The sequence below is a fragment of the Phalacrocorax carbo genome, chromosome 2 (assembly GCF_963921805.1).
Source record: "Phalacrocorax carbo chromosome 2, bPhaCar2.1, whole genome shotgun sequence".
NCBI lineage: Eukaryota > Metazoa > Chordata > Aves > Suliformes > Phalacrocoracidae > Phalacrocorax > Phalacrocorax carbo.
In genome coordinates, this window is record NC_087514.1 from 115,123,218 (window position 1) to 115,150,238 (window position 27,021).

The window sequence follows — 27,021 nt, forward strand, 5'->3', positions numbered from 1 at the left end:
TGTGATTCGATATTTTGGTAGATATTCATATGGTAGGATGAATAGCATTTGCATATTCTTAATAGTTATGAAGGATCTGCACTGTTAAGGAGCTCTTTAATCTCTTAAAGGGTACCCACCTGCATGTCATGTAATATCTCTGAAGCATTGGCTCCTGTTCAGGATTTTAGATCATGATAGATTGTATTCCTCACATGTAGTAAGAAATAGGAAAAGTAAAACAGCCTTTGGATTTTTAAATTCCTGGCTGATTTTTAAAAAAAAAAAATCTTTTTGAAGTCTTTCAGATGAGACTATTGTTGCACCAAAGGCTGAATTGAAAAAAGAAATCATAGAAAGAGTTTCTTGATGTTACAAGGCAAACATTCCTACATTTAGAGAAGTAATAACATTTGTTGTAGTGTGTGTATCTGAACTTGAAACTATAACACCTACCTCAGTTGGCTATCATTGGACGTTCCTGTCTTATTCTGTATGGGTTAATGAGTTCAGAGATAGTGCTGTTTTTTAAACTTGAAGGAGAATTGATGCAGTGTCTTATCGCTAAATGAGAGCCGATACTGATTTGCAGTAGGATTAAATCTGTCTTTTTCAAAGTAGTCCTGCTAAGTTTGGACTTTTCAGACTTATTATACTGGTGCCATAATCAAATTTAAATATGTCTTTTAGTGGTGTAGCATTGCTTGAGAATAATGGTTTATTTGCCAAATGGAGATATCAGTTATGTGACTTAAAGCTGAAAGTCAATTCATTGACTAGGGATGTTGGATTGCAAAGAAGCTAGTTCTTCTTGCATTCAATGCTTTAAAAAGGATAGTGTTTTTATATCCTTGCACAGAATGTTTGCTTTAATTAAAAATAAAAAACCAAAAGAAAACACCAACCTCTAGGAGTAGTTACTGAAATAAGCTTATTCTGTGGATTTTTAGGAAAAATATCCAAATAAGCGAGAGTCAGCCACATACCAAACTTAAATTAACCGTACTCTATCCAATAAGAGAAGTTCCAAGGCAATACTGCCTCTAGTAGAACAGAGGTTGTTTTTTTCTTTTAGTTATTTTTTAGAATTCCTCTATCGTCTTAAAGATAAGGGGAGGGGTATTAAAACTTGTAGGCAGTGTTTCAGCTCTGTGGATGTACATAAATTTCTTAAGCTCTGAAACTGAGGTAGTATCAAATCACATCCTCTCAACTTTGGACGGACATAAAGCCTAGAGGCTGAAATCGTTGCTCCATGAAAAACAGTGCCTTGTGTTGCTTTAAGTAGACAGTTGTCTCAAAGTATTTTCAGATTCTCTGTAAAAGAACTGTCTCATCTCATAAGACAATCCTCAGACCTGCTGTGATGGCAAACGCATTGCTAGGATTCTGCTGGAAGATCCATTCAAAAGTAGCATGGCTGATCTCTGGAGGATCACTGGGTCTAGTACAGTGAGGGAGAGGCATTTTAAGCACCTTCAACATTTTTCATTGATGCGGTGAGAAGAAGCAGTGGCTAACATCCACTCTTATCTCTCATATCCTCTCTTTTCACAGTAAGCAATATTTTGAATAACTTATTCACAGCGCAAAGCAACTGAAACTTTGTCTTTATGGAGGGTTTGTTGCAGTTCATGCTGCGTTTGTGCAGATCTAGATTTAACATGGAGGCCTCCAGTTGTGTGACCCAGAAGTAGGAGGTGTCAAGTTAGTCCCCATTATATTGGGGCAATACCACCATGACTCCGGGGAGTATAGGAGAGCTACCCTTGTACTAATCGCTCGCATTTCAGGTGGGCATTGGAACAAAGTTGATTACATTTTTAATCTGCTTGCGGTTGTACATTCTGGTGCTTGCACAGTCATAATGTGGTAACTGTACTTGCTCAAAATACTGTTAGCATAGCTAACTTTCTGTGCCAGTCTTGGCTAACCAGTCCAAAAAAATTTCTTATTTATTGTTGTGCTCACTGCGCTGTATTTGATGTTAGACGGCTTAGGTTGTTGAGGGGTTGGGTAGACAGCACATTTCTACAAGTGCAACAAGGAAGTGAGCACTTAAATAACTAAAAGAAAATACAAGCAAAGTAAGAAGTTACAAGCTTTTCTTTTAACTTTTTTCTAAATATGTCTTGACTTAGCAACAGAAGAACCTTGAAGGATATGTGGGGTTTGCAAATCTTCCAAATCAAGTTTACCGGAAGTCTGTGAAGAGAGGATTTGAATTCACACTCATGGTAGTAGGTAAGTTTCTTTGTTTTGAGTGGTGATTGTTAGAAGTATATTGACATAGTTCTTAAAATCTATGATGATGATGTAAATGTGTTGTGTGGTCTCGCGAGAAAATATGGATCTTCCTCTTCTATAGTGTTGGAACAGAATATGTCTGATATGCAAGTACATGAGGAGGAGAATAACGAATGAGAACTGTTTAGTTGATATGGTCTAAGAAAAGTTTGGTGTGGATCTTGTCCAAAGTGTGACTTGGAAGTGTGACATAAGTAATTTGAAGCTGGATTTTCATTTGAATAAAAAAATTGAACTGCTTTTACAGTCGAGTGCAACATGGTAAACTGGGATCCAAAAGTAAAGTTGGAGTCTTTCCTTGCACATAACCAGGCAGCAGGATCCTGTATATCCTGCACTTCTGTGGCCACAAAACTGTGCTACAAAATCAAAGCTTTAATTTAAACAAACCTTTCTAGTTTGTATGGTTGCAAAGAAAACCAAATGTAAACAGTGTGCTCCCTATGGACTACAGAGAATGGGAAACTATAGTTAGTATGGATGAATAATGGCATGCAGAACGGTTCATTTCGGCTTCAGTGATGACCCAAATTGTCACCTCTCCAGCTAGGACATCCAGTTTCCTTTGTCCCCATTCTTATGAGTACTTGTATGATAGCAGACCATTATTAAGGTTGGGCACATTTGTGTGTATCTGATATACGTATATACTGAATATGTGACTCAGTTTTGATATGCTAATGGTTAAAATAATCATAATAATGTGTTTAGTAATAGCCAGCTGTCTCTTTGTTGATGTCTACCTCTCTCTTGTAATTTGGCTAACTTGACAATGCTTTGATGTTTTGTCATCAATACAGTGGATAGCTTGTACAGTCAGTATGCACATGCAGCACGTTACGTAGTAGTACTATTGATGGAGTTAGAAATCAAGGCCAAATAGGTGAAAACTCATTGTAGGCACTTATAATTTTCTTTTGATTACAAAGTGAGTTAGAATTTTAAAATTTGAGCGTTGCTGTTTTTTTTCTTCTGGAACTTGATTGCAGCCTCCTTTGTAATCTCATGTCCAAGTACATAATTCATTATTTGGTACAAAGCTGTTTAGTTTTAAATAAAATTTGGTTTTCTGCTGTCTACAGGAAAAAGGGAGGAGGAAGAGAGGTAACTGTCTTCCATAAGTATTGTTCCAGAATGGGGTATAACTTGTACTTCCAAGTTTCATTCTCACAAAAACCAAGTCACTTAAAGCACAAGTAGATGATGTAGTGATGTATTAGAAATGGAGAAAGGGTGTAAAATGACCTTGGTGTTCTTATGTTTGCCTGTAGTACAGTCTAATGCAGTTGCCCTTAGGAGAACTGTAGAAAATTGTGTCCATTGAGAATAAAAATTGGTCCAAAATTAGGTTGAAAATGAGATGCCAATCAGAAAGTTCTGTTGCTAGTTTTACTTTTAATATTTTTGTATTCACTACTAAGAATTAATTTGCATGCGAATTTGTGCCGTTGTCTGGAAGTTTACTGGGATAATGGGCAGTAGTTGTCTAAATTAAAAACGTACCTAATTCTCTGCTTCCAACCCTCCAGTACAGAAATCAGATACTTGAAAGTGAGTGTTTAAGAAAAAGGATGGCTGATCTTTTAGTACTCTAACATCTGGGGAGAGGTGGGGGAGAGAAATGATTTTGTTTTAAAGTGTTGTGTCTGGTAATAGTATGCCCTGGAAAAAAGTGTCTGTTTTAAATATGAAGACAAAATAGTTTGTGTATTACTGATCACTTTTGTTGGTAAACACTAATGTAATGCACAGTTAGAGTCTTAGAATTGTAGCTAGCTATTGCTGCATTCATCCTTTGAGATAATGTGCTCTGACTTTGTTTGAGGTCTTTACCTGGCATTATGATACAGTTCCATAATAGTAAATGGAATTATCTATGATCTACTTATTAAAACTTAAGTTTTAGAATGTAGTGCTAATCTGTATATGGTCAGTGCTTGCTGAATAAGAATACTGTGTATATATATCTTCTCTTGGAGATATTCTCATGCTCTTTCTACTACCAAGAATTGGGCATGCATGGCTGCCTTTTACTGTAGATTGCGCAATTATTAGTCTGCTGGCTATGCTTTATTTATAGATACTTCAGTATGTTACCTGTTTATTCTGAAATGAAAAATGAGAAAAAAAATGCTTGTGGTTGCTATACAGATGCCAAGTGTGTTTTGTTTCCTTTGTGATCTCTGTGGCTGGCTATTTTCAGGTGTCTGTGAGGCTTGATATTGCAGCTAATGGATTTGTATAAAAGCTGTATTCCAGTTGTCTATTTAATCTGGAATTACCAGTTAAACTTAATAGATGTACATGGTGTGATGCCTGGCTGCTTTGTCTTGAAATGTGTAGTATAAAAAGTCACCGGATCAGTGTTCTGGGGGGACTTGCCAGTCTGGTTGCACAGCTGTACTGACTGTTGTAGAAACTATTCAGTTTTCAGTTTAACTATGTAAGATATTTGTTACTGAGGAAGTATTAAGTACAGCATCCAACAGATCTGATGTTGTTTCCAGTAAGGGTTTTTGCAGGGAAATTGAACAGTTTTACAGACCGTTCTCGAGCGTAAGGCATGTAGGTGCTCCATAAATTGTGTTCCCCAGGCTGCTGAGTTATTGCCATTGCCCTGGAGATGATGCCGCTGCCCATGGGGGGGCGGCTTCCTGTGCTTCTGTTGTGCCAGTGAAGCTGGAGAGCGGGCTTTTAAACTTGGGTGTGCATGAGGCTGTGTAGTTGTTGAATAGCTTAGAGCAGGTCCAGGACATAGGTGCTCCTTATCTGAGCTGACCTAAACTGGTTGGGGGCATTGCTTTGGAAGTGGCTCTACTTCAGCCATATGGGCAGTGGTTTGTCCTTTAACTTGCTCTCTGAGTTGGGACTCAATAAGATCACTAGCATTATAGGCCTCAAAGTAGAGTCTTTTCTGTAAATATAGGTGCTAATTTCCAGGTGTTCTGGTGTTTATATTAAACGTAACTAAAGGGTGAAGTGTTTATGAACTGCACACATATAAATATAAAAAGTTGATGTTAAAACATTAAATATGAAAAGGATACTTTAAGAATCATTGAGAAGCTAACCTTAATAGGAACTGGGGTTACTCTGTAATATTTAGCCATAATAAACATTTCAATGTTTCTATCTCATTAACTGTATTTGTTTTCTCTAAGTTGTATTGTTTCTTTTGGTAGTGTTTCTAAACAAGAAGACTGAGGTAATGCCTTGTTTCCTTACTGATCAGTTGTCATTGGACATTGATTTGTCTTTAAAAATCTTCATGAGACAATGAATTTCGTATTAGTCATATTCTAAAAGGCTAATCAGTAGTTTAAATCACACTACTTCTGAAATGACTTGGTTTTGTAGAACAAAGACTTAACAAGTGCCTCCTGTGAGGATAAGACATAAAGTAGGCAGAAATACACGTTAAACTGAGCTTCATTCTTGATGCTTTCAAAAGAAGGCATTTAAATAGCGGTTTAAAGCAACTAATTCTACATCTGAAATATTGAAGCTCACCAGTGGAAAAAATGTTCAAGTTTGCCTCCGTAGGCTGCTTCCTTCGTAATCTTTTATAATCTCTTCAAGTGTAAGATAGTTGTCAAAACACTTGAGACCCTGACATAAATATTTGAAATCCAAAGTGCATTCTCTGTACTCCTCTGCTGTACAGGTTTTTTTGGAGGAAAGTATATGCTTCAGTCAGATGCTTAGGAAATAATATTACCATGCTTAGTAGCTCACAGTTAAAGAAAAATCTTAATTGTGAAATTGTAGTTATGTCTGTTTATTAATATAATTATATTTGCTTAAGTAGTGGGCGTGTGTTTTTCTTGTTGCTCTAGTGTAATGAGGCATGGAACAGAGTTGCTTTTCAGTGTGTCTTTTTTCTAAACACTGAATTAGGAAATCCCTCTTGTTGTTCTTGCATTGAAATTATGCTGGTAACATCTGATTTGAACCAACACCCGAGTGGATGCAAAGTTATAATTAAAAAATTTTTTTTTCCTATAGACTTCATGTACTTAAGAATAATTATTTGGGGTTACTTTTCCTAGAGCTATATACTTTAAGGTGATCAGGCTTCATGAGCCTTTTAGAGGTTGGACTCTTAAATTTTATTTTATTTCTTTTCAAATCATCTGGTTTGCAGAATGCAGGTCACCTAGTCAAGTGACTTTCCAGAGGACTTTTCTACACAGTTCCTGTTTCTTGAACAACTCTTTGGTAGCTTTGACTCTAAAAGCTGGTTTGAAACATCTCCTATAGTAAATTGTCTGTTTTGTTTTCTAACTGTTGCTTTAGCCGTGTAGATCACCTGTAGATTACAACTTATAGGAAAATGTCATGCATTATTGTCATAGTGTTTCACTTGTAATTATATGTGCACTCAAATGTTTTGGTTTAAACATGGCTTTTTGGCGTGGACTCAAAGGAAAGGGCTGTGTTTTGCAAGACTTGAAGTTACGTTAAAGGAAAAGCACGCACTCATTTTAGAACAGTTTTATTTTTCACTGAAGAAAACTTACACTGGTTTAATACCAGTATCTTCTGGTGATGGATCGTGTTCTGATTAGAAATACCCCTTCCATTTGTTCACTTTCTGGGGCAGTTTATTTGTCAAGCCAAAGAGTGGTACCACAAGCCTTGGATGTTCACAGCTGCTTGTTCTTTGCTAGTCTGATATCCTTCCCCCCAGTTTTAAAGCCAGGAACAAAATCATTAACCGTATGGCAGGATAGGAAGAAAAAGTGGAAAATAACCTGTGGATGGGCAGTATAATTTAGTAGAAACCATTTTGGGATGTTCCCAGTTCTTGCTGACCTGCTGTGATTTGAAATCCTCTTAATTAAGGTTTCTGTAGTGTCCCTTCTACCACAGTATCTGAGTAAGTGTTTGGCCTTTGGTGTGACCTTCATACTTGGTTTCTTAGGATCAGTGAAGTATCATTGCTGAGTATTCATTGCCTAACCTTGCCATTATTTTAGAGGCCTCTAGGCTCTACTACCATACAAATACAGCTTAAATTAAAATGTGCTTTCTTTTAAACCTACTGGAGGGAAAAAAAGGCGAGTTTTGACCTTTCTAGTAATTTCTTAGCTTCCTTGGACTGTATTGTTGCATTATTGTTTTAGAGTCGGGGTGTACATCTTAGAAAAACCATATTATGGAAAAGAGCTAGCAAAGCCTTTTTTATCTTGAATGTGGCCTGCCCCCTTTTCCCCTGTAACTTCTTCAAAATACCTCAGTTCCTGTAATTCTCTCATCCTCTGAAAACTGTCACATGTTCCATGCTGTGACCTTGGCTGCAGCCCACTTTGAGCTACTTGCATGGCTGACTGCCTGTCCGGTACTGCTGTGCCAGTGGGCTGGGGCCAGGTCAGACAGCACTCCTTCAGTTCCCAGGGTACTCTTTCTGTAAAGAAAAGTAGCAGTCTGGGTTCAGCTGTTGTATAACAGGAATGGCTCCCTTAGGAAACTAGATTTAAAAAAATGAGAGAGAGAGATTTTAGCTTGCAGGTATTCTGTTGACAAGATTATGAGGTTTCAGTGAAGTACAGAAATAGGAAAGGTTCTTTGAAGAATTTTGTGATCTTAAAAAAAAAAATAATTTACTGCCTTTCATGTGCTAGTTCTGTGGAAACGTTTCAATGATGATGTCTACAGAGTATTAAAATTGACAGCTTAATACTTACGCGCACCTGATGGGTATGCTGAAACAAACCGTGTTGAGTTCGGAAGAATTGGCAGACTGGTGGAACTCAGTATGGAGCCAGAGTATTCCTAGAGATGATGCGTTCCTCTGGAATAATCTCTGTTGATGGAGTAATGCCTCACCAATAGCACATCGCTCCTTTTTGTGCAAAGAAGTTGATAAAGGTTTTCTGAGAAGGCAGAGTAGATGAACTCTGAAGGTCTTTCTGTGGAAAAGAAGTGAATATCTTTTCAAGATGTGAAAGGCCAGTAACCTAACTGTGAGTTTACTGGCCTACAATGCATGATTTTCCACCAAGTTATTTTCAGATGAGACCTTGAAGTATAGATTTATGTGACTACTTGGCTTCAATTAGAATATCTTTCGCATACTTTGTTGGTTTATATGGGTGGTTTTTTTCCCCTCTTTCTTTTTGTAATGCAGTTTGGAGTGTGCTTGCTGCTCTTGCATCTTTTGTGGTATTTTCCTGTGCCTTTTTTCTAGCGTTGGGGAAAGAAACCTACACAAAGTCTAAACTGAGATGGAGGAAGAGAAACTTTTCAGTGTATTATTGTTAATACTTAATGTTGAGATAGTCAGTTAATCTACCTATTTGAGCTTATCTAGAAACCATATCTCTCCAAATACTCTCACAAGTTGCTCATAGCATAGTGGTTTCTAATCGCTTAATATGAAAAAAAAAAATTATCTTAATTTTTGTTAAGCTCATGTTAAACATTCCCCTCACTGTGCGATAGCTTAGACTTGTACTGAAGGATGCTTTGAAGGCTCTAATGGCCAGAACTGAAGCTGGTATTTAAAATGATTGCTCTTCAATTCTCAATTTTTCATTGTTTGCAACTACAACATTAATTGGAATTGTAGTGCTTACGGGACAATTTTTAAAGACTCTTTGGGTTTTTATTTTCTTTATTAACTGTTTGGATACAAAGCTTCATGAGTAGAGTCTATGAAAGCCAACTTCAGTATGGTATCTCTTACTGGATGCTTGCTGTCATATGAATCTTGAGTTCTGACAACCAACTTTACATACCGAGTATTATTATATTAAAATATTGCTTTGAAAATGTAAGGAAAAGTTTTGTAAAGCTTTGGTGGTTGTATTTAAACTACACTGTTTCTTGTGTGGCAGTATTTTGGACAGAGTCTAATTCCTCTTAAAATTCTTTGTTTCCTGGCAAAGGTTTTAGAGGGAAGAGACTTCTAAATAAGTATGTGGATGTGAACCCGTAATTTGGCAAAAATCTGCCTGTAACCTAATTGGCTTTCATTTCTTTAAACAAATGATGATTCTGTTGGAAACATTTTCTTTTTTCTATTTCATAGACCTTGTCCTTGTCAGCCTCATAAAGAATTCATACCATTTGTTTACTTCTATCTGTATTTAAAACTGGGTGCCTGATAGATGAATTCAGGGAATGAAAACCATCTAATGAAGTACGGTGCTCTGTTTTATGTAGGTATCATCTTTGCTTTTTAAAATTATTTTTTTTTTTAAGCTTTGTGGAGTTTTTCAGTACTTACCTGCATAATTAAGCCTGTCACAGTATTGGCTGTCTTCAGGGCAGTTTTAACTTTTCCTGTGTTTCTAATTACTTAAATATTTTTGGTGTAGGTGGTTTTTCTTATCCTAGCTTACAAGTGTTAAATTTTATTTCTAAATAAAGATGTCCTTGCTGGTTTTACACACCCGAATATGTGGCCATGTGCACACAAACACAGTTACACTGTTAGTTTTTCATATATTACAGTACACTTGTTCATTATGGTGAGATCAACATTTGAACCCTGGTTCTTGTTCCTGTTGGTGACAGTTTGTAGATCGCAATTTAACTGAAATGAATGAGCTGGTTTTTTTATATTAGAATAAGAATAATTAGTCACGGCATGTGATGTTCTAGTTATGCTTTTGTAGATGTTCAGGTGTAATGGTGTTTAATGTAACGTGTGAACTTAAACACATTATAGAGAAGGTACCTGACTAATGGACACATTTTGTAGCTTAAATTGGTTATCAGGTGGCCAACACTGGTTTTGGTTCTACTCTCAGAACTCAACAGTTTGCCCTGAGCTGTCATGGTGCATTGGTAGGGTGTGAGCTAAATGTTGCACAGCTTGTAAGCAATGACCTGTTAGAAGTGTCACTACTACTTTTTCTAGTTCCTTAGCCCTGGATAATCAGGTGCCAGTTTACTGCTGGACTGTTTCGGGGCCATCTTTGCTACAAGCCCAGAGTGAGTTTCAAAGTAGGTTTTTTGTATAGCTCAATATGCTGTATGAGTTGAAAACTGCTTTCTTCCTGTTGGCTGAAAATGTTAAGTTTGCCTGCTGTATCAAGAAATGCTGACAATTTCGTGAATGAATGAATAGGTTAATACTGTAACCAAAGTGATGTTCTTGGATGGAGTATTTGTGGTCTAAATATCCAATTGTAGTAAAGCCACTGTGACCCATTAAATGCAACTCTTCTGATTCAGTATGCATGTTTTCCCTCTGGCTGATTTCGCAATAGTCAGTTCAGATCTTCACTGCTGAATCCATTCGAAGCTGTTAATTCTTTTTTCCCTTTTTCCAGTGTTTTTCTGTACGTAGTATGGCTGTTGCATGCAACTGTTTCATTCTGGGTTTTGGATGTTTTTCTGTTGAGCTTCTGAGCACATTTACTGACAAATTAGAGTTTATACCATACTTTTGTCTAGAATTTCTTTTATTGAAGAATATAAACACCTTTTAAGAAGAATTTTCTCATTTCTGTGCTGGTGGCGGTGTCTGGTTTTTTTTCATTCATTTACCGTAATGTAATACTTAAGGCAGAATACTTAGACTTCTCAGTGGTTGGAGGTGAAAATGCTGAAGCTGACTGTTTCATCAAATTAATTTTTCTGTTTGAGTTGTTGTCCGCATTTACTTCCATCCAGATTTTTCACTGTAGGTATTTTTGTTATGCATGCCAGCAACACAAATGTAAGAACTCTTACACTCTTATCTTGGAATGGTGCTAAGTTTCTGTCAGTGTTGATACAAGTTGTAATAAGTATATAATGATGCCATGCGACACAGCTCCTTCCTTCTGTTAAGCTTCAAGTGAAAGCTTTTTTGGAGGGTCATGACTTCCTAATTTCACAAGCAGTTCTGGCATTGTATCACTAAAGTCTTGACTTCCATCACTGATGAGGCTTTAAGCCAGAAATTATGCTGACATCTACAACTGGAACAAGTGTGTCAAAGGTAGTACAGAGCGCATCATTCTGATACTTCTGTTCATGAAACTTCATCTGTGAAGGCTAAATGAGTGTTTTTCATGGGGCAGATGCTTCTCCAGAAGGCCAGAAATGGCCTGCCATTTAAGGGAATTAAACTCTTGGCCTTCTGCAGAATGAGCAGCAGTGCAACACAAATAAACGTGGGCCAACTAAGGACAGCAAGTGTCAGTTCTAACAGGATCTGGCTCTGGTATTTTACTACTTGGGATGCATGAAGTGGTACTGTTTCCTATGTAAGGTGACAGTTTGCTAATTTGAAAAGAATGTGAAGCATTCCCAGGTGACACCTCTAACTGCAAACAGCAGTGCTTTTTAAAATAGCAGTTTTGCACTCTGAAGTAATTATATGTTAAGTCTTGAGTTTATGGGCTAATACTGAATCTTGGTTCTGTTTTCTGTTGCTAAGTTAGTTAAAAAACAGTAGTTCAGTGGTCTGAAAGCAGTTGTTGGATGTCTGTGGAGCACTCTGCAGTACAGGCTAATGAGCATTGTATTAAAATGAAGAACTGTAAAACACATGACTATTGAAAAATATAATTATCAGATAAGCAGTTGGTGACCACATGTTTTAGAAGCAAGTGACATCGATCTTCAGTTCATTCCAATGTTTTGGAACTTGCTGTCCTTGATCTGTTCCCATTAAAGACTTGAATTTTTTGACCTTAAATGTTACTTGCCAATGATATAACCAAATATTATGTTGTTCTACTGTGATGGAAATGCCTGTTATCAAAGCTCTGGTTGTTGCCAGTCAGACCAACAGTTCACTAAATTAAAGAATTTTGAACTATTGCACCAAATGTAGTTGGATTTATAGTCTTTTTGAATAATCTGATTTTTGTTACAAATGCGGTAATTTCAGGAATATTCTGAAATTGTCTCATGAAAGATATGAGTGGTTCACCTGTGATATAATAATTTGGCAAAGAGTTAGTTGAGCTTTAATCTGTATCTCCTCAAACCCTATGAGGTAAACCTGTGAAACATTTACTTTGTATCTTTATTAAACTGTGATCCATTAATTTGCCTTCACATCTACATGATTCTTCTGATGAGATATTGTTAAAAGTTTGTCCCATGCTGCAGAGTTAAAAGGGAGCTGTAGGTTTTCTAAGAATAAACTTTTTGCTTGTTTTGAAAGTCAGCAATTCTCTCTTACTGTCTGTTCTTCCTTGGTTTAAGGTATGAGAAAGTTTGTCAGTCTCTGGTTATTTCTGCTTCACTGTCTTCCTTATTTGGCTGTTCATGTCTGCCATTGACAAACTTTTTTCTTTTTTTCACCTCCATAAAATTACATGACAAGTGGCACAGTCTGTCAAAGAGGCCTCTGAGCAATTAATATAATACCCTGAAGTAAAAACAACGTCTTTATGTAGGATGATGGCACAAGTAAATAACAGAAGGAGCTCTTTAAAGGACCTGAAGGCAATCTTGACTCTGAACATCAGTTTTCTTGGGTCTTGGGTAATAATGTGTGGTGGTGTTTTACTTAATGACCTGTAGAGAGGTTAGCAACATAAAATAATGTTCAAGGTTTAATGGTAATTATTTTTAGGGGGATTTCTCTTCTGAACTTACTACATTTTGGTCACCAGAATTCTAATCTTGTGTCTGCAGATTTCTGGCAAAAGATTTGGGGAACGTAGAAACCTTTGATATGATTGCATGGGTTTGCAGCTAACCATTCCTCTGTGCTCCCAGCAAAAGAACTGCAAGCATGAAAAGAAATTATATCACCTCTTTGTAGACATCTAGTGTGTGGCACTCCTTGCTCTGAAAATGCCAGAGGTTACCTTGTTAGTGTGAGTCTTCCGATGCAGAAAGAATATAGTGTTACACAAAATCCTAACCACCTCGTTTCCATGTACTCTGAAGCCTGTGTGAAGGGATGAATGCAGGGCTTAGCCTGAGCAGGACGGGTGAAGCCTCTCATCCCACACCCCAAGTGTATTCCACAGCGCTACCATTTGTGGCATGTTGATTAACTTTAGTGAAACCCTAATGAAGTCAGACCTTGAAGAGTTGATCTTGCCTGCTACACCAAATCCCCTCCTGTATGTAGATTATTGTGTCAATAAAAATAGGATTCTACATTCAGTTGTTCACTAAAGTTGTGCTGGAATCTTTCTATTTTTATTCTTTTATGGTCTGGGGTGCATACAGTACACAAAATTTTTATTTAAATGATTATTTCAAAGGTATATTTTGTCTCCAACTTCTTCCTGAGTAACTGAGGCTAAAAAACTAACCCAGTTACCACTGCAGGGAAGAATCTTCTATAAGTGATTTTGCAAAATCAATACCTGCTGCTTCTGCAGTACAGGTAGAGCTTAATCCAATAGTGCATGTTAATTCACTTAACAGACTAACACAGTCTAGTGGCTGGAAAACTATATCCGTGTACTTTTCTTATGAGGAAATACACACTGTTTCTGAAATACAGTTCTTGCTCATCTTGCATTTTGGTCCTTTTACCTGCTGTTGTTGAACTGTTTAATAGTGAGATTACTCTCTGATCAAACATTTTTAGCGACTGAATACAAAGAAATGAGTTGAGCTGGTGATCGGGCCAGATCTTAGGCTTAAGTATTCCTTGAATTGGAACAATTTGGCTTGAATTATCACAGCTATTTCAGTCTATACAATAAAGAAAATGATCTGATTTTATTTTTTAATATGGTGTTAGACTGTGGTTTGAACTGAGGGCAGTGTCCAAATTTTTATTTGACTGTGAATTTATCTGCTTTGGTTGATTTTATGACAAGTGGCAAGCATTCAGATAACTGAATAAAATAAAACTGACTCAGAGGATGTATTTTATGAACTTCACAGATACTTGGACTGTTTGAGGTTTTACTCAAAAAAACACCAGCTTCTGCTTTATGTAACAACAAAAGCATTTATTCTACAACTAGTTGCGAAACATTTTTATACAGCTGTCTTATTAGAAAGGAGTTGAGTCCTACAAGTTCAGAACATTAACTGTACTGTGTAATCATCAGACAAACTTCTAGGATATATACATATATATATCTTTTTGTCCCTCAGTTTTGGCTCTCTTGTGAAGTTTTCTACGTGTCTGGTTTTTTGCTAAAAATAAACTTAATTTCTTAGAAGTAATTTGCTTTTGGGACACAGTGTAGAAAGCTGTAATTGTATTTTCTAATGCCTATTAAATTGTATTGAGTGGCTGACTGAGACCAGGCAAAGATACAGACAGCAGGATAAGTAGAAAATACAGGAAATCAGAAGGATGGTCAGCATAATGACAGTAGCTGAAATAGCGGCATGGTACTAATTTGGAGAAAGCAGGTATCTGTAAAGATGGGTGAAGAGGTCCCCAGACCTCTTTTAAAAGGCTTCTGAATAGGCCTCCTGCTAACAAGTGTTAAATAGCTATTTCTTGCTCAGAGTCTGTGACTAGCTGAAGTCAGTGCCTTCGGGTTTTCGAGAAATAAATTTTGAGTTTAATAGCATCGGGGCCTGACTGTAGATTATGCTTTCTTGTTTACTATTTGTAACTTCTCACCAGCTCATGTTGTTAAGATGTCAAAATAAAGATCTCTATCAACTAGCACCATAAACGTTGGGAGATAAATGGTATTTCAAGGAAATATCACTACTTGCTTGCATGCCTTTTTACAGAATCTTGGAATAGTTCAGGTTCGATGGAATGTCTCAAAGTTGTCTGATCCAGCCCCTGTTCAAAGCACTTCCATGTGCTTTTTCTTGGGCATCTGCATTTGCCCTCTCTCAGGAAGATGATACTGGGCTAGATAAAATAAGCTAGGTCCCATTTTGAAGTCACAGTTGACGGTAGTTTATGAGCATTTCAGGAAGGTGCTGGTATGGAGCACTTGGTCAGACCAAAGGTTTTAAGTTCTGTACGTAGCTTTTACTGAAAAAGCATACTGAATTCTTTTAAAATGTTAGTGAGCAATTGTCTGACTTTATGTTCATGCTGAAAGAGCAGTTGTGGTTCAGACTAGATTTTTTTTTTTATTTTCCCTTGTACTTGGGGTTGCCCTTGACACTGGAGTTTCCTGAAAGATCGTTGCCTATGGCTATGTAATATCTATGGAAGAAATATAAGCTTTAAGTGGAGGAAGGCAAGGAAAGAGCACAATCCTCAGTTTGTACATTGTTGATTCATTTTTCTATAGGTTATTTTATTGCTGTACTGTTTGGAAAGCCAAGGGTCAAATCCAGCAGGACTATCCTGCTGATGTTCACTGCACAGTCATATTTTATTACTGTAGGTATGGTAGAGCATATGTGGTCCAATGCATGCACATGGCTCTTTGAATAAATTAATGTATGCAGTGGTCTGGTATCTGTTGCATTCTTGAACTTCTGATGAAACATAGGCTCTCTGGTCCAGTTATTAAAATTACTTGACAAATGTTTGTCAAATCAGCTTGTGCTGTTAACTTGATAGTCCAAGTATTTCCAAAGAGAGAAACATTATAATCTAGAGATTCATCATATGGATGAGATGCTGCATAGGAGACTTTACCTTACCATTCAGCTTCCTCATTTTACCATTTAGGCGGTTGCATTTTGCTTCAAAAAAGGATGAACTAAAAAAACTGTTTTTATACCATTTCAACCAGCAGTAGAGTTCAGGAAGATGGAAGATGCTGATAATTTGAAAGGACTCTGAAATCTTTGTGAATCTAATACCCTTTAGAATGTTTTTCTGACTAAATTTGTGTCCTGGCATGCTTTGCAGTTGCTAATCTGGTGAAGTTAGGCCATTTTCAGTTTCTTATTAACCAGATACTGTGGATATTTTATTAAAAAGTAGCGTTTTAACCAAAGATTGACTAGGGTTGCCTCAGATATGCGCTTTAATCAAATGCTAGTTTTTATAAGGACAGTTTTTATTTGAATGACACTAATTTGAATATGTGGAGTGTGAAGACCTTTGTATGTCTCTTAATAAATTGTTAAAAGATCATGCAATTAATGAGTAAACCGGTAGTTGACTATCGCATTCCTTTATCATTTTAAAACTGATATGTTACTGCATCTTTTTTTGTGCCATTGGAAAGCAGGGCAAGAAAGGGTTTCCCTGTTATTAGTAAGATGAGCTGATGGCAGATACAGAGAATTTTTTCTGCTTATTCAAATAAGGTTATGTTTGCCAACATTGTGTATTTACCGGTTTCCTTAACTGACTGCTGCTGCTGTCATCTTAAAAAAAAAAAAAAAAAAAAAAAGTAAAATAAATTTAATGAATGTTGAATGTGATTAATATTTAAATAAATAGTTTATTACAATGAAATAATAATTTTAAAAGCCTGACAACCATGCTTCACTAAAGATGATGTGTCCTTTACTTGTTTGCATGTTTAAGTGGTTTAATTTAGATATATCTTTCTAAGGTTAGGTTATCCTCGACTTGACAAATGCAGAAATAAGCACTAAGGTTAGGGCCCTAGCCTCAGTAAAGATGAGTCTTTACTGACAGCATTTTGTCGCTTTGGGAAGGTTTTGTTCGTATTTATGCTTTATGGAATGCTCCCTCTTGAGAAGTTGCCCTTTCTCCCCAGATGAGTGGTTAAAGGCTTAATTTGCATTTTCATTCATATCCTTTGCTGTAAAACTTTTAATTCTCCAGGACCACCTTCCCTATCCAATAAATAATAGTGCTGGGGGTTTTTTCCCTTTTTTCTTGTTTTTTTTTTTGTAAGTTTTTAATAAGGAGGAGAAAACTGCTTGCTAGTTGTTCAGCTACTGAGAACTAGACCTTTGCAGGTATACTAGAAGACTCAGTACTTACTAGAAAAAGTGTCACATCTTAAAAGCTATTTGTTTTCTTCAGGTAGACACATTGTTCTAACACCCCCACTGTTAGTGTACTTTAGATAAGAGCCAGCCTCAAGCTTCATTGGATAAGAATTTGAGAGCCTCTAGCACTTCTAACTCTACAGAAGGATAAAAGATTAACTTTCACACAGTTAGAAATATTGCAGATTATGGTGTCTTTTAGAGAGGTGGGCATATATGCCAAATTTAGGTTGGCAGTAATTGCTGTATATTTCCTCTCCTGAGAATTTTCTCCATGTAGTATCTATCTTTTTGAAATAGCTTTTTTCACTTAAGGTATTTCTGGTGCATTACTAGTATTGACTAGTATTGTCTCTGAGTGACATGAACACCTCAGTCAATGTTACCTATTTATTATGAATAGGCATAAATGCACATCTTTTTTTACTTGTAATGAACTGCAGTCTCAATTTGCTGTGTAAGATTCCTCACCCTGCCTTGGATTTTTTTATAAAGCTTCTTCATAGCTGAAGTTTTATGGTAGGTTTTGGTGTATATATAGATTTTAAAAATCTTTTTTAAGAGATTAAAAAAAAACTCAGATGGGTTTTCTTGATACAGTTAGAACCTTTTGAATGAAGTGTGTCTCTTGTTTAAAAAAAAAAAAAAAACACTGAGAAATTTTTATTTTCCAGCTAAGACGACTAAGATAACTAAAAAGGCTATCTTTGTTTCTGTAAACGATTGCATATGACTTTTTAGTTAAATTGTTCCTTGATTATGTTCATGCTTCTGAGAATGGAATATCAAGCACCGTATCTTATATGCCTTTCTACCTCTTTTGTTCAAGCTGCTGCGTCATAGCAGTACTAGTGAGTATATTTAGCATCCTTTCATCTCCAGTAAATTGTAGAGATCTTGTTTCTGATGTTTCTGGCTGCAGCTTTTTTGCTGATGTACTTTTGACCCTTTCCGGAAGGCGCTTTATTACTTACTGTTTAAAACCATCTTTAGCTCTTTCCACATATTCTAGCAAAGTGACTGCATATGTCAAAACATACATATAGCTTCAGAGTTATCTGCTTCTAGAAGCAAGCAAAAGCTGTGGTTCTTGAAGCTATTTTGGGAGAAAGTGAGGACTTGATATGCTGGGTGTGAAGGTGGGAAAGTACTGAAAGGGAAGGTAAAAACAGAAGACAAAGGAAACTTCTATTGCTGCTTAGTCTTGAGATGTAAATTTTGATTTGCATAATAAATTATGTAAAATAATTAGTCATTGAATTTCCATGGATAAAAAGGTGGAAAAATGTGACTGGGACAGATATTCCTGCTGCATGCTGGTCTGTTTGAATCCCATGATTCAGTTTTATCATAGGGTGTTGCTGCAGAAGTGGAAGAAGCTATGTGGCTGGCTGGTGATAAGGTAGGCAGGGGCAGCAAAGAGCTGTGGTTCACAGAGTTTCCTTGGTCAGATCTGCTAACAAAGGTGAATTTCTGTTCAGCCTCTTGCAATGTGCCATGAGAAGTTGTCAGGTGGTACCCTGCCACCCACAAGGATTTCTCTTATCTCAAACCTGCTGCTGAATACCGCAGTTTTTTGTTATTCTTTGAGGTGACTGAAGCCCTTGTAAATCAGGACAAGAGGATACCTATTGGAATCATGCAGTTTAGTTATGTAGAGGTGGTACAGTGTTTACCTAAAAGGTTAGGGTAAATGAGTTGCCACTTAACACGATTTGTTACAAAGCAGATCTGTTGGGGAGGCTTGTTGTCTGGCTGTCTTGGTCAGGTGGATACCATGCCTGGGACATTTTGCATAGACACTCTGTTCAGGAAGAATGCAATTTCCATGTTCCATTAAAGCTTCTGGAATTGGTCTGGATATTGTATCACGGGGCTTTTTTATAAGCATAAATTCTTCTCTGTACCTTTCATCAGAAGCTATTTTGCTGTTTTTGTTACATGTGAGCTCATTGGGTGTTTCCTCTTGAAGGCTTAAATGTGTTTTGGTCCTGCCCTTTCTGTTGTCAAAGTATCACTAAATACATTCGGTAATCCTCTGGGTAGCTCTTTTTTCAGACTTAACATGATTCATGCTTAACAAAGATGGGCGGCTTAAAGATTAAGTGCAGAATTGGTTCTTACACAAATGTGGTGGCCCATTTGTTCACAGTTCGACTCACGCTATGGATCTGTTGACTACTGCCATTCTGAGGGGTTTTCTTGCTTTTTGCCTTGTGGCTTCTTGAGAAGCTGGGTCACTTTACTGGCTTCAAAGAAGGGTGTTTGGCATAACACTTCAATCTGAAGTCTCCATGTAAAACCAGAGATCATAATAAATCAGCTGCATCCAGAACAGCAGATCATACTGGTTTTACTTTGAGTCTAGTACGGCTGAAAAGAATGGAAAGGAATACAGGGAAGCTATTCCTAAGCTCCTTGCCTTCAACTATGTTGAGACATTTAACTTCACTTTTAAGCTAGTTAGAGACCTTCAGTATAGGAACATGGATTTGATATTTTTTTCATAAACCAAATGTGGATATAGAAGTTATGGTTCTGTGTTTGGCTGGGTTTTTAAGTCTGGCAAAGTAGCAAAGAAAACTGGGAATACTTTGGGAACTTTTTAATATAAAGTATAAATTTCACTAAAATACCGTAAAATTTTACCTTTTTATTTGTGTATGTAAGTTGTAGTCTAATGCTGTGTTTGAAGGGTGGTGTGGAGTTTTGGGGGTTTTTTTGTTGGTTTGTTTTTACCATGTCTATATTCCCTGTTGGCCCTCTGAGTTTTTTGCATTGTGACTATGACTTGTACTATGCTGATAACTTAACTACTCAAGCTTGTCGAAACTACACTAGCTTGCCTTTCAGAACAGGCTTCTTAATATCTCAGTTCTAAGCCTGCTAATTAGTAGTTAGCGTTGGTCATAAATCAAAAGTAAGTATAAATCAAAAGTTTGTGTATGTTATGACCAGGATGAATTAATAGGGCTTTCTGTCTTGTTACATCCATGTTTTTTTGGCACTTTACATATGAAATGTAATAGTTGTTTAATGTTGATCCTCCTCACTTAAATGCACTGAAATTCTAAAAATAATATTTTGTCTATGCTTTGGGTACAGTAGTGCTTTTGGAAAGAAGTGAGTGGAAAAGATAAGGACAACTTTAAACTACCCCAGTGGTGTGGGGGTTTTGGCTTTGTTTTTCAGTAATAACTGATTTATTTAGTTTTACATAAAGCTTGTATGCAAAATGGTTCTCAAACATGTTCTTTTTTATGAAGTCTTATGAGATTTGGCACACAACATATTCCAGGTAGGAGTATGCTTGCTATATACTGTGCTAGCCTTCATTTTCAGAACTGCGAGGACAGAGATTGCATTAAGCTTCCTCCCCTATGATCCAAAGGTGCTAAGTTCATTTTCTCATAAGACATTCATGTATACTTGCCAAAATACTACTCAAAAAAAATAGCCTAACCATATTCTGCACCTTGTTGCTGCCTGGGTCAATGGGCTAATGTTAGAACTGTAAGTAAAATGTGTTCAGTGGGTTATGAAATCTCTGAGAGTAGGAGTGTCATTGCAAAAATTCTGTGGTCTTATATAGGCTATTTCAGGTTTGTTCTCCTGAGTGGGATTCATGAATAGAAGGTTAAGAGAAATAATTTCTCGTCCCTGTTTGATAGTGGAGTCAGCTGCTTGCTCCCAATAATTATATTCTGTTTCCAAGACACCAATGTTACTATAATCTTCAGTTTTGGCTCTGGAAGGGGGAACACCTCTGCTATTCTGTGTGAATCCTGCTGCATTGGTTGGCACACCACTATCGTGTTTTGGTGGGGTCGGTGAAAGTGGCTCTTGACTCAGTGGGTGCTGCTTTAGGTAGTCTGAGGGGATGAGGACTAGAAGGTATTGGTCTGCTGTAGATGAAACAGTGCTTCTGCACCTCAAGGGAGAAGGAATAAGCAGACCAACAGCAAGGCTTTGTGTAAGGAAGCTGGAGTCCAAAAGCATTAATACAGATGTATGTGAAATATAATATAAGGAAAAAACTGTTTTGGGTGTGTTCTTCTCTTGGTTGAATAAAAGCTTACTTCCCCTGGGTGTGGGGAGACAGACCCTTAAGTTTTGAGGAAAAGGGTAGAAGGGAGGTTTGTTTCCTTTCTGGATTGAATATAAATTATACCCCTGTAATTAGATAATTTATCTAGAAAAAAGCTTTTTAGATAACTGAGGCCAGCAATGATCATGTGAAAGAGCCCCTTGAGACTGGGGAAGTATTCTGTGTCCAGATTTTAAAATTAGTGCTTTTATAGCCTAACTCAGGTTTGCAGTGCTGGATCCCCCCCCCCCCCCCTTCTGTCTGGCACCAGAACAATCTTTTTTTACTTACCGGTGGAAGACGCAGTGATGGTGCTCCCTGTTGTCAGATCCCTTTTACTCTACCACCTCACTAGGTGACACTGGGACCTCTTGAAGAATTTCAAAAGATGCCAAAGACTAGAAATGTCGTTTAACTATATAGACACTGTTTTTTTTGCCAAATTCTTATAGGACTGCTTGACTTTCTCTCTCTGGGGGATGATATTAATAAACTTTTTTCTGTTCTACAGTTGGTGTTGGCCGACTAGTTGGCACAAGTGTTACTGGCTAGCAAGTCCCACTCTGTTTCTGGTCTAGTGAAACAGTGAGCTAGACGGTTCCATCTACAAGGGAGTTCTAGCTCTGAACTTAATTCTATTTTTGAAGTGAATCTCCTAGTTGTTCCCATTTACTGGGCTTTCAGCCATGTCATATGGGACAGTCTGGCAGCATGTGAACTTGATTTCTTTCAGGAAAAAATACTAAATCGGGAGATTCTGTCAAGGATTACCTCTAATAGGGTCCATTGGCTAATTGGCATTCAGTCCATCCGCCTTGAGGCTTATACTGAGGATGCTTTTGAGGAAGACAGAGAGAGGCAAGAGGGCTGAAAGAGGAACTTGCACTAACTGCCTGGTAGGAAGTGATGGCTACTGGTGTCTAGAATACCAAAGTTGGTTCTGCCAGTTGTGGGACAACTGTACAATAATCTACTACATAAAATTTAGAAACATTTTTGCAAGTATATACTTGCAATTAAGCCTATATTAACTGTTTACAAATTAAGACAATATTTCTGAGCATAGCTGTTCCAGTAAAAGTGTAAATTTGGCCTTATGTGTAGTCGAGTCTTAGTTCCTGTAGTACAACTTTTCATGCAAACTTTGCAGTGTTTGGCTTTTCTTGTACACAGGAAGTTGCTCATATTTTCTCTAAGTAAGGCTGATTTCTTTAAAAGGAGAAAAAGAAGCAATGTGTCTAGTAGCAAGTTTCAGAAGTCTGGGGTTTTTGTCTGTAGAAACTCTTGAGAATCCATGAAAGCATATGACATTTAACACACAGGCTGTAAGCTATATCTTAAACATTTCAAGCTGAATTAGCCAGAGTAGTTCTGACTGCTTTTTACTGATAGCTTGCTTTGTCAACTGTTGCAAACTTGTCAGAGGAAAAAGCTTCAAGCTTGTTCATCTTAATTCCATAAATGTTGAGGCATTTAGCATAAACAGGTAGCACTTGAGGATCTGCAGGGGTCTTGCTGTGTTTGTTTTTCCTAATGAGGAAATTACCAGATTCTGTTCTGTTTTTCTCTTTGATGGATGGTGGGTTTTTAATGATAGTCCACTCCCCCAGCCCCTCCAGCCCCATTTGGTCCCATTTCTGACATTTGAAAATGGTCAGTTAAGCATGAAGCAATACGTGGGAACACAGTTGTGTATGTCTGTAGTAGACTTGATGGGCTTCCAAACATTTGCTGAGTAAAGGCCAGTAGTTGTAATGATCTTTAAGATGAGGAAATTGATCCTACCAGCAAAAAGAAACAAGTGAAAATCTCTTTAAAATCTAGTAAGTAATAAATATGGCCATTTCAGTACCTGAATTATCTCTGGAGCAATTCATGCCTATAATTCAAATGAAGCATTATTAGAGATGTCTGGGGAGAGGGGGAAAAGTCAAGTCTTCGTGGAAATCTGGAAGGAAAAATTATGTATTGTAGGGGTGGTAGTGACAACCTTGATCTTAATTTATAGTATAGATGAACTTAGGTCAAACTGTAAAAAGTAGTTAACCTGAAACACATGATGTAAAGAGGAAGTTTGTTGTGGTTGTTTATGGTGAATTTATTTTTGGAAGGAGTAGTCTTGGGAGAGCATAGGCCTTATTGATGTACAATGTAACATAGCTCAGTGCAGCAGACATTTTTGCTGAAGTCTGAATCTTGCCTAAAACCATTTTCCACAGCTTTCTGATTGATCATTACCCCACCCCCCCACCCCCCCACTTGAATGATACTTGGTTTAGGACTCTGTCCTTGCTTTCTCTCTGAGTCTGTGTGGCTGAAGTGCTTCACTGTTGAGAAGTTTTGTTCAGAAACAGCGTAGATTTGGGCTGCCCATGTAATAGCTATTATTTTCAGATGTAGCTGGGAGTTTATTTTCCAGTTTTATTCAAACTTCCTTATACTTTTGGAAGACTTTCGAACTTTATCTTCTCCCGGTTCCCTTCGTCCCAACCTCAGGTTTTCTGTTGACCCTGGTGTGTGCTTGCATGCTGGTTTACTTTGTGATAAGTATTGATGTTTGAGACACCTTAGAGTGCAACATAACTACTGAATCTGCTGGCTTCATCCTTTTTTAATTCCCTATCTTTTAGGCTGCTTAATTTAGGCCTTCATTTTTGTGATCTTGACTTGGCTGTCATCTTGCCTTTTGAGAACAGAGCTCCTGGTTAACACTATGGATATTCAAGTACAAAAACTTGCCCTGATTTTTTCATCATAGTAAATTTAAACTATAACTGATGTTATTGAAACTGTAAAAGTCCTGTCCCATCCCGTCCCCTGTTGTCGTGTCCTGTTCCCCTCCACCCCCATTAAGAAGGATGTTGTACTACACAATGACCTATCTTAACCTCAGCGTTTGGAAACAGCTAGGAAGAATCCAGACTTACGTCTTCCTTTTCAAAAATATTAGAACCAATGCAAATTCCTTGGCAGTCACTGCCTTAGCCATGACTCTGTTTTGCAGTTCTTTACCTCGTCTGGCTGCTTTTTTTCATATCTATACCATTGCATTTCTTTGACGTGGCTCTTTTTCCACCGACCAATCTGATGTGGCTCCTTTTTCTAGTCCTCCTTCAATCATTTTTATGTTGGTAGATCTGTAATGTGACCAGCATAAAATTACCACTGGAAAATAACTAGAGCTGCTGTCTCCAAGATCTCTGGCTCCTTTGAAAGGTTTCCCATTGGAATATGGCAAGGACGATTAGCGTCACAGATGTTAATGGATAAAACACTGTACAGAAAACCACTCTGTTTAATGTGGCACTAAAGTCGCTATTAGACTTGTTTATTTCAAGGTTTGTGTTTTCTCCTTTTTTTTTCTCGCTTTTCAATAATTGTACATCTTTATAAACTGTAAAATTTAAATGAGTATTTTCATTTCAGCGTTGTGCGCTTGTCAGCTTCTTTTCCCAAACCAGGTCACAATGACTTTTAGGAAAATGAGACTTGAGAACTTTGCGGGAGTCGGGGGTCAGGTGCGGAGTTGGACACAGGGACACCCACCCCCACCAACCCAAAACCAACCAACCGAAAAAGCCCTCAAAACTTGAATGGTTTTCTTGCTTAATGAAAAACAGAACAAAGTGAAAGGGAAAAAAATTGAACTGTGCATACCATATGTGGTCAGCCTCTTTTTTTCAACTAGTTTTTCTGTAGAGCTTTTTTAAGATACTGAGGGTTTCTTAAATTTTTACAGATTCTGGAATTCCCTTTTCACACTGTCTCTTAATATAGTGGACAGCCTTTTGAAGATGCTTGGATGAGAAAATTTGGTTGATGTAGAGGGTGTCAGTTGCGTAAATAAGAGTATGGAAATGATTCTCCATCATTTTTAAGTACTTGAAGAGGCATACTGGCCTCAGTGGCATTTATGAAGTGTCGTTCTGGATTAATTAGGAAAAACTGATCCAACAATAGCAGCTGTTCCTCTAGGCTGAAGTTCAGATTTTAACCTGGCCTAAGTCTGTGCTGCTCCTGAAAGAACTAATAGCACTCGGCCCAGATTGGATTAGTGTGTGAATCCAGCTGGAGAGTTTTCTGGGAGCTGCAAGGAGGGTTAGTCTTCCTTCTTTTGCTATGCTGCAAACGGACTGGTCTTGTGTTGGCACAAAGAAGGGGTGACATGGAGGCTGGGAGTTGATTTTTTGTTTTGTTTTCGATTTCTTTTTTTTTTTTTTGGTGGTAGTACTAGTTGATATGACAGTGATTGGGCATTTGTTTCAGAAACTTGTGAAAATGAGCCTTGGTTGCATTGAAATACTGCTTGCTTTTGGCTATAAATCTTCAGCATTATAATTACTGACTGTACTGTGGTGGTTTTAATGAAGGTTCTATGTTTGAGATATTTTTCCTTGAAGAATATTAAGACTTCTATAGTTGGAAGAGCAGCTTATCCTATAGATGCCTTTCATACTAAAAATACTAAATGAAGCTATGCACAAGGCAGTCTTGTAGGATGTAGTTGAAAAGTATTCCTAGGTAGATGTTTAAAAATTGTATTTTGTGGATTCTGTATGTGTGTCCAGTTTTTGAGAGCTCAGGGGAAGAGCACAACCTGTAGCACCGCCCAGCTGAAGTCATGCATCAGTTCCCCTGATGTTAATGTCTGCATAACTCTACACTTTGGCAAGGTGCTTTTGAGTTGACACTTTCTGAAGCACTGGTGGTTGCAGCTGCCCAGTGTGGTGTAGGATAAAGGCAAGTCTTTGTTCCTTGTTTTAAAAAGAAAAACTTAAAAGTTTTGTAAGTGACACATTGTTACAGTCTTGGCTTTACACCAGTTGTTTAGGATGTGTGTTTCAAACAAAACATTTGTGGGGTATAGAAATCTTGTTTGTGTGCATTTTCAAGTCCTCCCCAAGCTTTTGGAGGAGAAATTGCAAGATTTCTTTATTTTTTAGGTCTTGGAGGCATACTCTGCTGGCAAAAATGTATCAGGTTGCTAATTTAGAGGAAAATGACTATTGGCAAGCATTCACCACTTTTCTGCTACATCAGTGCCAGGCACAGCGGAAACCAATAGCTGACCACTCAGCAGACATTGAGAGAGAAAAGAGGATGTCAGATTTTCACTAACTCACCAAGTCAGTATTTTTTTTACATTGCATTTGACTAAATGATTTAAGAATGTATGTGAAAAAATATTTTAAGAACTATGTTTTGTATTTCTTTTGCCTAAACTCACCGTATGTCATCCTCACCTGTAAAGGATGAGCCTGTGACTTACACAACTCTGCGTCCTTGGCTCTGGGCTGTGTCCTCCCTAGCTGGCAGGAATTCCAGAAGGAGTCCTGGTCCACCTCCCGTGTTTGTCCTTCACACTCATCTGCTGCAAAACATAGCAAGCACACCAGACAGGTCTTAAGATATCACCTTATCATCAAACCTATCCGTTTTCCTTTCAGCTTTGTTGTACGCTTCTGTTGTTGGCTACAAAAGCGGCTCACTTGTCCTCAGAGTAATTATTAGAAAACTAAATAGTGGTGGCAGCAATTTGGAGGCAATGGCTTAGCACTTAAGGAAAACAGTTCTTCTCACCACCTTAGAAAGGGTGTAGTCTTGACAACACAAGCTTATTCCAACCTACCTCAGCCTTTGTTAGATATAAAATACACATTTTTGACTATGGTGGAAGCTGTCTTATGGAAACAAAAGCATGTAACTGCCCCCAAGTAATTGAGGTATCAAATTTGTGTGTTTTACCAAGGTTGCTCAGAAGCAACCTTTTGCTCCTTGTTTGACTAACGCTAGACCAAACATTGAAAAGCAGAATTATCTTAACTTCCAAATGGCATTGCCCTAACTTTGCTTTCTTTCTTGGCCCCAAAATAATATCACTAGGG

General features: G+C 37.5%; 1 protein-coding gene across 2 annotated transcripts in view; it reads left to right on the forward strand.

Moving 5' to 3' along the window:
• The first annotated feature begins 2,132 nt into the window (after positions 1-2,132).
• Positions 2,133-27,021, forward strand: part of SEPTIN7 (septin 7) — a 61,391-nt gene continuing 36,502 nt past the window's right edge. For both annotated transcript variants that reach the window (XM_064443938.1, XM_009512396.2), the window contains exon 1: positions 2,133-2,223. In XM_064443938.1, the coding sequence (XP_064300008.1) occupies positions 2,214-2,223 (10 nt within the window). In that variant the 5' untranslated portion in view covers positions 2,133-2,213. The remainder of the gene's footprint in view (positions 2,224-27,021) is intronic.